Source organism: Adiantum capillus-veneris, chromosome 6 (genome assembly GCF_014529385.1).
Source record: "Adiantum capillus-veneris isolate H3 chromosome 6, ASM1452938v2, whole genome shotgun sequence".
NCBI classification, from domain to species: domain Eukaryota; kingdom Viridiplantae; phylum Streptophyta; class Polypodiopsida; order Polypodiales; family Pteridaceae; genus Adiantum; species Adiantum capillus-veneris.
Window position 1 is genome coordinate 32,596,321 of NC_140936.1, and position 12,938 is coordinate 32,609,258.

Sequence of the window (12,938 nt, forward strand, 5' to 3'; positions counted from 1 at the left end):
TTCATTCGTGATCGTTTCTTGTATTTTAGTCAGCGTCTTTATGTGATCCCTTTTCCTAGGCATGATATATTGTACGTTGAGCATGTTTCACTCATGGATGAGCACGAATGTATGCAGATTTCTATTGAAAAGATGAAATGTTTGCATTCAAGGAATTCACATTCCATGTCTCTTCCTTGGCACGACACAGTTGTAGAAAGAGCACAAGAAAGTATGAGCACCAAGCATGGTCATTTCCATTGTGTTTTGCCACAGTGGATTGATTTAGATCAACACAACAAGATTCGATCTCATTGTTGCGTGTGTGTGGTGAACGGTTTGGCACTCCGTCTCTTTGTTCATCTACATTGCATGCACAGTCTTTTCCAGTCACTTTACATGGAATAGGTATGTTCATGTTTTTGTGTTGGAAGTGATTTCAGGAATTTTCAGCCATGGAGATTCTTGAGGAAGAAAGAAGCATGACTCTAGACGAAGTTGAAGCATTGAAGGAGCCACAGCAAACTTTTTGTCACTTTCGGCACGGCCCAAAGAAGCAAGCGTTGCAGACCTTTATGAAGTTCAAGCATCGCACGACCCACACATCAGAGGGGGCCGGTGAAGAGTCCTTTTGAGGATTCCGGATGTTGTTGGCGATCTCCTTCGACGCCATACACTTCGGTACCAGTGTCACGTGACACGTCCCAACCCTATGTGTCCGTGGACAAGCTATACCGCAGCAGGGTTCAGTTAGTTCAATCAAGTCTAGATTAGCAGTGATCTGGCACTTTTGTGAGTCTATTCGTAGACCGTGCATGCCCAGTCACTTAGCATAGATGCATATCCTCCGATTACACACAGCATGATCATCGGAATTCCCATCAGAATCCATTCGCATCAGTTAGGGGAATTTTCCAGTGCATTTAGCCTATTTTCCTATTTATTGGGATTTTCACTTATTATTTTTAAGTGACTTTCCTACAAAAGTAGGTAGGGCAATTTTGCTAAGTTTCTATATAAGCAAACCCAAGTTAGCACTAAATGGCAGAAGAGGCAGCAGGAGCACCTTGCTCAACAGGCAACTTCTCAGCAAGACCAACCCCCGCGACTACTCTGGCGTTTTCTCCACAAAAGACCTAGCGTTTTTGCATCAGATCAGCCTTGGCGATTTGTGCACACCAGATCAGCCCCGGCGTCATCACGACACAGCAGAACAGCCTAGCGTTTTTGCATTTGCAGAACCCTGGCAACAGGACCAATTTCAGCCCCTGGCGTTTTTGGATTTCAGCAGCAAATTAAGACCGGCATCATTCACCTAAAGTGAAGCAGATTCAGCCCGTAAAGACCATCAGTTTTCAGCCCTAAGAAACCTCATTTTTCAGCCAAGAAAACGCAACCAAAACAGTCATTTTCAGCCACCGAAACAGTCCCGAAATTCAGCGATTAGAAGATCTCAGATTTCAGCCATCGTCGTCGTCATCGTCATCATCGTCGTCACCGTCGTCGTCATCAGCATAGACCAAGTTGCATAGTCCATTGCATACGCATTGTACACCTTTGTGCAATCAAAGTAGACCACTCTCGCCGATGAGAGTGGGGCCTTCGGAGGAGGGTTTTACAACCTCTCGGTGTCGTAACTTTCTCTCTCCTTCTCTCAGTCTCATTCACTTGCATGCACAATATCCACTCACTTTGTTCGTGACCACAGCACTCTATCTTTCCCTAAGAACTAAAAGGAACCTTGAGCAATAAAGATCACTAATCTTGAGAAAATACAACATTCATTCCACTGCACCTAACAACCAATACCTCACTTTGAAAAGGAGGGGATGTCACGTGACACATCCAACCCTATGTGTTCATGGACAAGCTACAGCATGACCAGGGTTCAATCAATCAAGTCAGTCTAGAATAGGAAGTGATCTGGCACTTTTGTGAGTCTGTTCGCAGACCGTGCATGACCAGTCACTTAGATTAGATGCATATCCTCCGGTTGCGCACACCATGATCATCAGCATTCCCATCAGAATCCATCAGGGGAATTTTCCAGTGCATTAAACCTATTTTCCCTATTTTTTGACATTTTTTACTTATTTATTAAGTGACTTTTGTTGGGAACTAGGTAGGGCAATTTTGCTAAGATAATATATAAGCAAACCAAAGCTAGCACTTTCTGGGAGAAGAGGCAACAGGAGCATTGCTCAACAAGTCACTTCTCAGCAAGAACAAGAACCTTAGCCTGGCGTTTTCCCTCACAACAGTTAGCGTTTTTTAGCCCCATAAACTTGGCGTTTTTCAAGACTAGCAAGTCAGCGTTTTCAGGACCAGTAGACCAGCGTTTTCAGCCTCAGCATACCAGCGTTTCCAGCCTCATTTGGACAGCGATTTCAGCCATCGATAGCGAACCAAAACAGCCATCAGATCCATCGATTTTCAGCCGTCAGACTCAGTTTTCAGCCTTAGCATCGTCCTTGTCGTCCAGTCCGTCGACATCGACATAGCCCATTAGATTTGCATTCAACCATTGTACCAAATTGTGCAATCAATAGTAGACCACTCTCGCCATCAAGAGTGGGGCCCTTGGAGGAGGGTTTTACAACATCTCTGGTGTCGTATTCTCTTCTCTATCTCTCAATCTCATGCACTTCCATTCACAATGTCCATTCACTTTGTTTGTGTCCATTGCACTCTCTCATTAAAGAACGGAAGGCTCTCCCTTCCCTAAGAACAAGGAACTTCGAGCACAGTTCGGAGCACTCATCTTGAGCAAAGTTCAACATTCCTTCCGCTGCACCTCACAAGTAACGCTCCACACCTTTCAAGGTGGTGTCAATGCCGCGGTGACCCGTAAAATGTGGACAATGGCACTCTGTCAAAACTTTTCCCTCGACGGTTGTGTAACGCACAACATTGTTTTCTTCATCAAGTAGCCATCCCGTATGAAATATCCCGCTACTACCTCCCCATTCTGTATTCGAGCGAATACATCTGAACAATCTAGATCTGTGGCGTACTGATCAACCATGTCCTCGAAGCTTCTATGATGAATCACGGAGATAGCCAAGACTAACGGCTTCCAAGACAAAACATCTGCCACCAAGTTCTTATGTCCCTGAACATGGAATCTAGAAGTGAAACTGTGACAGGATGTTAGCCCACCGAATCTGCAATTCCGAAAGCTGCTTCTCTGACAAGAAGTAGCGTAAACAATGATGATTAGTGAAGATCGTAAAATCGGCTCCGAGTAGATAATGTCGCCACTGAGTAAGATCGCTTGTGCATTGCTCGCATCCCAATCAACAAATAATTTGAGGTGCTCCTCATTATGAAGACGGAAGTACCTATAATTGTTGTCACATGCACATCTAACCATGTGTGTACGTGGACAAGCTACTTCATGACATGGGTTCAGTTCAGTTAGATTAGGAAGTGATCTGGCATTTTTGTGAGTCTGTTCGTCGCAGACCGTGCATGTCCAGACACTTAGAGTAGATGCATAACCTCTCATTGCACACAGCATGATCATCAAATTTCCATCAAAACCCATCAAGAGCATTTTTACAGTGCATAGACCTATTTTCCCTATTATTGACATTTTTCACTTATTATTTTTAAGTGACTTTTATTGGGAACTAGGTAGGGCAATTTTAGCAAGCAACTATATAAGCAAACTAGCGCTAGCACTTTCTAGCAGAAGAGGAAGCAGGAACTTCGCGTTCAACAAGCAACTTCTCAACAGGACCCCCCCCAAGATAGCCTAGCGTTTTTGCATCACAGCAAAGGCCTAGCGTTTTTCCCGCAGAACCAGCCCTCGCGTTTTTGCATGGAAGATCAGCCTCGGCGACAACAAGACAGCAAACCAGCCCTAGCGTTAGCAGTTTTCCACAGAAAGACAAATCAGCCCTAGCGTTTTTGGAGCAGCATAACAGCCAGTGTTTTGCAGTTCCGTCGCGACAAGACCTCAAGAAGGACCAACATTTTCAGTTTTCAGCAGTCAGACTCCGCAATAGAAGTCTCAAACCTCGCAAATCTCACCATCCCGCAGCATATCCTTGCCGCGCGGTCAGATCCAACATAGTTTGCAGATTCAGCCCGGAAAAACGCAAATTTCAGCATCTGCGTTTTCAGCGCGTCATCGTCGCATCGTTGCCATCGACATCGTCACCGACATAGAGTCAGAATTCAGCAGATAAAGATTTGCAGATCTTAGGCATTAGCATTCATATTTCAGCCCGTCTCGTCATCGGCAAGTCCAAGCATTGTAGAGATTTGTGCAATCAATAGTAGACTACTCTCGCCATAGAGAGTGGGGCCTTCGGAGGAGGGTTTTTAACTTTTGACAACATTCCGGTGTCATATTCTTCTCTCTCTATCTCTCAGTCTCATGCACCTTCATTCAGAGTGTTTATCAACTTTGTTTGTGTCCATTGCACTCTCTCATTAAAGGAACGGAAGGCTCTCCCTTCCGTAAGTAAAAGGAACCTTGAGCACAGTTCGGAGCACTCATGCTGAGCAAAGTTCAACATTCACTTCCATTGCACCTCACATTAGTATCAGAGCTTTGGCAGTGTTTTGTATCACTCAAGGAAAGAATTTTTTTTGCTTGTTGCGGTCGCACGTAACCCAAGTCCTCTTGGGCGTGTCGATTCCAAATCGTGTTTTTGAGAAGTGATAAGGAAACCCAAGAAAGAAGGGCTTGTCCAACCTCTCCTTGTGCCTCTTTTCACTCATTGAGAGCGGACCATGCAACGGCCGGCCAATCGTCGTGAGGTGGGAAAAAGCAACCTTGGTCTGAGCGCAAGGCCGCCAAGGGGTGCGCCCGCGGAAAAGAGAAGAACTCGGGTGAAGAGAAGATCCTTCTCTAACACAGATTGCAAGCTAAAGAAGAACCTCAAGAACCTCAAGACCCTCAAGAACCCAAGAACCACAAGAACCCAAGTTCCTCGTGAACTTAAGAACCCACGACTTCAGTGTATGGTCGTTACCCGAAGTAGAATGGATACTTCGCATGGAGGTGATGAGCATGGCAGTGGCGAAGAAGAATTTTCCCCACCATGAGGTTTTTTTGACCCTCCCCCTTTCCCATCTACGCCACAGATTGCACTAACTCCTATGGAGGCTTTCGACAAAATGATGATGGACAAGAAGCTAGAAAGCGACGAAAGAATGGCCACCATAGAGCAAAAATACGAAGAAAGAATGGCAGCCATAGCTCGTGAACGCGAAGAAAGAATGGCTGCCATAGAGCGTGAGAGCGAGCAAGCACGCTTGGAAGCCAAAGAAAGACAAGCCGAATTGGATTGTGAGCACGAAGAAAGACAAGCAAACTTTGATCACGAAAACAAAGCAAGAAAAGAGAAGAGCGACCGACACATGCAAGAGTTGTTGCGACACTTTTCTCATGTGCAGGCACAGATGCAAGAGAATCATGAGAAGGAGACTCTCTCAGTCTCTTCTTCCCCAAAGCACGAAACACACGAATTACATGATTTGCATGATAATGATAAGCATGATGATTTGCATGATCAAGATGTGATTATTCACGAGCATGATGATTTGTAGGATAATGATGTGGTTGTTCACAAGGATGATGGTTTAGTTGATACTTTGTCTAGTGAAGCTAACCTCATTGCAGATTCGATCAATCACGAAGAACCAATTTTGGCTCTTGAGTCGAGGTCCAAAGAACCCCCACAGAAAGATTCGATCCATCACGAAGAACCGATCTTGGCTCTCGAGTCAAGGTCCAAAGAACCTCCACAAGAAGTATTTTGTGTTCGAATATTTAGTCAGCACGCATTGTTCGAGTGTTTCATTCATGATGCTTTCTTGTATTTTAGTCACCGTCTTTATGTGATCCCTTTTCACATGCATGCCATATTGTACGATGAGCACGATTCACTCATAAATGAGCACAGATGTATGCGGATTTTGCATTCAAGGAATTTACATTCCATGTCTCTTTCTTGGCATGACAGTATCAGAAAGAGCACAAGAAAGATTGAGCATCAAGCATCGGCATTTCCATGGTGATTTGCCACAGTTGATTGATTAAGATCAGAAAGTCAAGATTCGACCCCATTGTTTGCGTGTGTTTGATGAACGGTTTGGCACTCAATCTCTATGTTCATCTCCATTGCATGCACGGTCTTTTAGGAACACTATAATTTTTCCAGTCACTTTACATGGAATGGGTATGTTCATGTTTTTGTGTTGGAAGTGGTTTCAGGAATTTTCAACCTCGGAGATTCTTGAAGATAGTAGACGCATGACTATCAACGAAGTTGAAGCATTGAAGGAGCCACAGATGACTTTGTGTCGCTTTCGACGCGGCCCAAAGAAGCAAGCGTTGCAGACCTTTATGAAGTTTAAGTATCGCATGACCCACGCATCAGAGTAGGCCGGCGAAAAGTCCTTCCCAGGATTCCGACGCTGTTGGCGATCTCCCTTGACGCCATACAGCTCGGTATCAGTACCTCACTTTGAAAAGGAGGGGATGTCACGTGCACATCTAACCCTGTGTGTACGTGGACAAGCGACTTCATGACATGGGTTCAGTTCAGTTAGATTAGGAAGTGATATGGCACTTTTGTGAGTTTGTTCGCAGACCGTGCATGTCCAGACACTTAGAATAGATGCATAACCTCTCATTGCACACAGCATGATCATCAGATTTCCATCAGAACTCATCAGGAGCATTTTTACAGTGCATAGACCTATTTTCCCTATTATTGACATTTTTCACTTATTATTTTTAAGTGACTTTTATTGGGAACTAGGTAGGGCAATTTTAGCAAGCAACTATATAAGCAAACTAGCGCTAGCACTTTCTAGCAGAAGAGGAAGCAGGAACTTCGCGTTCAACAGGCACCTTCTCAGCAGGACCCCCCCAAGATGCCCTAGCGTTTTTGCATCGCAGCAAAGGCCTAGCGTTTTTCCCATAGAACCAGCCCTGGCGTTTTTGCATCGAAGATCAACCTCGGCGACAACAAGACACAGCAAACCAGCCCTAGCGTTTTTGGAGCAGCATAACAGCCAACATTTTGCAGTTCCATCGCGACAAGACCTCAAGAAGGACCAACATTTTCAGTTTTCAGCAATCAGACTCCGCAATAGAAGTCCCAAACCTTGCAGATCTCACCATCCCGCAACAGATCCTCGCTACACGGTCAGATCCAGCGCAGTTTGCAGATTCATCCTGAAAAACGCAGATTTCAGCATTTGTATTTTCAACGCGTCGTCGTCGCATCGTTGCCATCGACATCGTCACTGATATAGAGTCAAAATTCAGCAGATAAAGATTTGCAGATCTCAGCCATTAGCATTTTCAGATTTCAGCCCGCCGTCTCGTCGTTGTCCTCATCGTCGGCAAGTCCAAGCATTGTAGAGATTTGTGCAATCAATAGTAGACCACTCTCGCCATAGAGAGTGGGGGCTTCGGAGGAGGGTTTTGACAACATTTTGGTGTCGTTTTCTTCTCTCTCTATCTCTCAGTCTCATGCACCTTCATTCACAGTGTTTATCCACTTTGTTCGTGTCCATTGCACTCTCTCATTAAAGGAACGGAAGGCTCTCCCTTCCGTAATAAGTAAAAGGAACCTTGAGCACAATTCGGAGCACTCATCTTGAGCAAAGTTCAACGTTCACTTCCGCTGCACCTAACAGGTTACAGTTGTTGCCCCTCGTAGATCGCGCCTTGGAGCCATCAACAATATCCCATAATCCCTTTTGTGAAAACCAGAGCCGCATGATCAAGTTCCAATGAGCATAATTATCCCCGTTAAATTTGTTGTTGGCACTCGAGTAAGGGGGGGCCATCTTGCGGGTACAAAGCCTGGAAAATTTTGGTTTTTCTCCTACTCCAAAAGGCTTCACAAAGTGTCCCTCAAGCCGCACAAAAAACACTATTTGGCCGGTGCCTATTTAAGATAACTACTTCACAAGGCTCCCAAAATCACAAAGCCTAGCCTAGGAATGTTGGCAACAAGTCAAGTGAAGGCAGGCACATGGATGAAGGCGTCTCAGGATGCTCTCACGACGTGTAGGAATTCAGGGTCAAGGAGGGGGGCTTGCCGTTTCAAAGAGCAACCGGCAGAGGCTTTCAAAACGCCATCGCTAGAAACTTGCGAACGCTACCCTATGGGAGTCCGTCACCAACAAAAGACTGCCTCTAGATTTGTTGCGTCCCTCCAGCATAAAACACTACAAACTCTTTGTACGAGCATTTTCAAAACGCTAATGCCTTCCTCCTGGCTCCAAAAACTGCCACGGCTCTTCAAATTCTCCACAATGCAGCTAGTTCTCCCACCAAGGTACTGATACCATGTCAAAGTCGACGATGCAGAAGCGTAGAGCCAAGAGAGAATACAGAAGAAAGAGAGAAAGAGAGATATTGTTGAACCAACCAACTGGGCAATGAAATAGACGATTATACAATGGGTGTTAGGTGTTTCTCATATACTCTCCTCAGCCATTTGCCCTACCAAGAACTTTGACAAATAAGTAAAATAAATACCTAAGCAAAAATTATTGGGATCACATTGGGCCATTCCCTTTATGCTATAACTTTAACACATCAAGCACGTCTCTCTATAGAGAACCGCAGGGCCAGGATAGACAATCCTCTCTACCAACGGCAACCAAGTGCACACCAATGCCATTAGTGTCCGCCACGTCCATGGAACTTGTGTCGGTCGTACAAGCTAGAGCTCACATGTACAATGGCATGTGAACATGTCATCAATAGCTATAGGTTTTAGGATAAGTCAAAGATCAGGCACACCTCCTCGGGGAACTAGTCGAGCTATCCTGCCCCAAAGTCTGGCTCACAATGCCAAAAGCCAACATACATGCATCCTCCAGAGACTGAATAGGTACTCCAAGCTCTGCCAAGAAAGTAGGAGCAACCACTTGAAACCGGAGCTGAGAAAGAAATCCAACAAGAGTGTTATATATCCATTAGTCTTTATGGAAAACCAAGAGTGAAAAGCCGGAGGAGGTGCAATATTAGCTGCCTCACTGGACTTCGAATCCAATTTTGACTTCTTCAAGAAATTCCTCCGATATGCCCCAATTTTCCATACTTACTACATGTCACTTCCTTCTTGGGTGACTTGCTTTTACCAAAAGTATCATCCTTTTGTGCCCTTTGCTTCTGCATTGATTTCTTGGATGATTATCTAACCAAGACCTCTGATACCCCTCTAAATCAAGACCTTCGTGATTGGTCCTCCTGATCCAACACCATGAAAACGAGCTCCTCCCATGTCAAATCAAAGGTCCTCACTGAAGTAATCATGGCTGAATAGAGAGCACTACACTCGCAATTCAAACGTGTCATCAAGATTATACCCATATCATTCAAAGAGAAAAGCTTGTCTGCTTAAAGAATCACTTGTTGCATCTCCTGCATCTTCCTAACGTGATCCTTGATGGATGTAGAGGGTACAAAGTCCACAATTGTATCTCTAGGTGATGCACCAGGCAATCCAGCTTTTGATCCTATGGAAACACCAACAATACCAGACTCTTCCTCTCAAGTAACTGTGGCAACTCCTCGCTATGAGTAGACTTTCGTAAACCCTCCAAAGCATCATCCACTGTATCTACATATTCATCTTCTATGTCCACAGCATCCTCAACATTATTCTTCTTTTGCCATCGTCAAGACACTCCAAGGTCACCAAGCAATCCCCATGGACAAGTACAACTGGAGGTTCAAGGCTGCAAGCAGCCTCCCGTCGAAAGGCATCGCCAATCTCCTCAGCAAGGGTGAATATACTCGCTGAAATTGGTCCAAAATAAGCCACCTCTGCCTCACAAAAGTCTCCAACTGGCTCATTGAAAATCTGCAAAGGTAACGGGCATGAACCATCGCACTTGTCACCTTCTGGTCTTCAACACGCAGCCCAACTCTCATGCAACTCCATGCTAAAAATCAGCAACACTCCTCAGCCAAACGTAGGTCCTCAAAGGTTCTTCATAAAGAAGTCAATAAAGAGCATGATAAACCCTCTCTCAATGCAAAAACACAGATTTAGAAACCTTCTCCGCGACAAAAACACAACCGCAAGTCGTCCTCCTGCTCGATGAAACAACGCACCCTCAACCAGCTCCTCCTCATGGAGAGAGAGAGAGAGAGAGAGAGAGAGAGAGAGAGAGAGAGAGAGAGAGAGAGAGAGAGAGAGAGCTCCAAAGCCCTATAGGGAAACTCTGCAACACGAGACCTACAAGGTTATCCGTTATGCACAATCTGCCAGAATGGGGAAGTCCCCCTCTCCCTATAAAGGAGGCTACAAAATATCCCCGTGTAAATCTAACAAATCATTGCTCCACATTTTTAGACTCAGAATGGGTCGGTTGCAAAGACCCACAAATGTCCACAAGTTGCTTTTGCTTCAATCTCACTATCTATCACATACCTTGGTTGAACGAAAAGCAACCTATTGTGGCCGCTTCTAGTTGTGAGGCTGAGTACAAAACAAATTCCATAGCTATGGTGAATGTATGGCTCACAACCATTGTTGTTGATTTGGGTGTTGGAAAGCAGATTGCAACTACTATTTTCACTAATAGTCAATGCCATTGGCAATTGTGTGCATTATCATTACGTCAGAAAGAAACTCTCTGGAGGAGAGTTTAGCTTTGCTTACAAGCAAAAATAGGACAACTGGCCGATCTATCCACAACACCTCCATTTCCTGAGAAGTTCGATCGAAGCTCTTGTTACAATATTTTAATATGGATGTGATTGAACACATTTAGGACTATAGGTGTGCAATGTTCAAAGATATTGTAGCCCAATAATGATGGGCATACTATGATGCATGGGAGAAAATATCGAGGAAAAAATTGCCCCTCATAGTCAATATGCATTCGATGTTGTTTGCTCTTGAGTTTCTTCTTCTCCTTGTAGAGTGTGTACAAGTTCTTGCCACCCTAAACCCCAAAGGGTGGCATATGTCCAACTACAAAAAAAATTATAAACGCTCATGAATGCTCAAATGCCGTGCAAATGCACGTATTCACTTCTTGAAAGGTATACAAGTAAGAAATGCTCATCCATGCTCAAATGCATTGCAACTGCACATATTCACCCAAGAAGGATGCAACAAAAATAAGAAAGGGAAGAATAGTAAAATGTTTGATGCCTCCTTGCAATGTGCACAAATGTAACCGTATAGATGGTCTTTCAAGTTTTAACATGATCATGAAATGAGGGTCCAGATAATAATAATTACCACCACCCTGGACTACTTCCATATACAAACTCTGATACAATTTTAGTGAGGCTATTATTGGACGAAAGGTCTCTAAAATCATGCCGCAAAAGTGTATGCCAAAAGATCATATGCGCACAACAACCAACACAGAGGTGAAGATCAGACCTAGAACATCCCTTACAGCTTCAATGTCAAGGTTGAAGTCTTCTCCAAGCATAGAAAGCAAAGATGCTTCAGTTTCAGTAGGCCACAGCGATGCCCCTTCTGCCTTAATAGCCTGCTGGTTAGACTGCTTTGATTGCTTTAAGGAGTCCTTATCTTTCTGTCTATTGTCACTCCTATTACTGTTACGCGCACTTGACACAAGCCCAAAAGTAGCTGAGGCTCTACTCACGCTTTGACCACGGGATCCCAAAGGCTGTAATATGTCTGAACAACACAATCTCTGCCCTTTTCCATTGCTAGCTTTCTTTTCTAAAGAAGGGAATTCGACAGAGCTAACCGGCAGCTGCATTTCCTTCGACTGGTTTTGCAACATCATGTCTTCTTGCAGGCATTGAGACAGAGGTTTTATCCAAGCATTTTCCTTTGAAGAGGAAGGGAAATATTCTTCAAGTGTAGGAGCGCAGGGTCCCCTAGATCGAGAAAGAGCGGGGTGGGATGCTAGCTTCAAGCTCTTACTGGATGTTTTGTTGTGAGACACATGGGGCGCTCCACTCCAAACGCCATTACCAGAAGGCTCGCTGCTGATGCCATCAAGGGAGAAAGCGATGATTTCTGCAGCAAGCTTTTCATCCGAACGGGCTTGGATATAGGCAGAGGCAATGAGCTCCAGAGGGGCCGAAGGGAAGGCATCCAGCAGACCTTGCAGGGCGTCACCTTCATGGTCTGAGGTCTCGTTGGGCATCGCCAACCTCTCCCGCGTTTGAGCAACGACCCAGGCACCATTTATTGAGGTTAGTGAGATGCCTTAATGCATTTATGTTGCGTGAGAACGTTGAAGCATGCTACATATTAGAGCCCCGTCCCACCCAGGGGCTCAGGCGGCTGAATAGAATAATTGCCAGCTTAACGGACCGCTTTGAGTGAAAGAGGGGCAAATCCTGCTAGAAAGGGGGTACTAATTGTCAGCTTGCGGAGCTTTGTCTCCTTGTAGTGCAGACATTGTAAGCTCTTGGCATAGGAAATCTTCACACGAGCCTTGGTTATTAGAAAATGATAACTAAGGGTGTCTTCACAACTCATTGAAATTGATCAGGTCACTTTTGAGCTATACAGCTGTACTTTTCTCTTCAACATCAGTAAGGATAGATTTCCATGCAACCCATAGGTCCTTGCTTTATTTTTAGCACTCCCTTTTTTGGTCCATAATTTAGATATATCTCATTTGATCTACAAGTTTGTTGTAGACCAGGTATACAGTTGGATGGAGCTTGGGTAGTTCATCCTCTTTCAAATGGAAGTGCATACATGAGGATAGGGAAATCTGTCATAGCTTCAATACAATTCAAGACTAACATTTTGATGAGCCAGTCTCAGCATTTCCATGTGGTCTTGGAGAAAATCCTTGACCTGCTGAAGTTTCTCAATTGCCAACCCCACCATAACTGGCGATCTAAGTTGAAAACCATGCATAAGCATGAAAGGAATAAAACTACTCGTCACATGCTTGGCACTATTGTAAGCCAACTCGAGAATAGGGAGATAATCTTCCCAATTTGATTTCTTTTTGTTAAT

General features: G+C 44.5%; 1 protein-coding gene across 1 annotated transcript in view; it reads right to left on the reverse strand.

Annotated features, from left to right (window-relative positions):
• LOC147455322 (uncharacterized) overlaps positions 1-12,162 on the reverse strand; it is a 117,435-nt gene extending 105,273 nt beyond the window's left edge. Inside the window, exon 1 of the mRNA XM_086514128.1 lies at positions 11,367-12,162. Within this exon, the coding sequence (XP_086370254.1) occupies positions 11,367-12,108 (742 nt within the window). The 5' untranslated portion in view covers positions 12,109-12,162. The remainder of the gene's footprint in view (positions 1-11,366) is intronic.
• Positions 12,163-12,938: the final 776 nt, after the last annotated feature.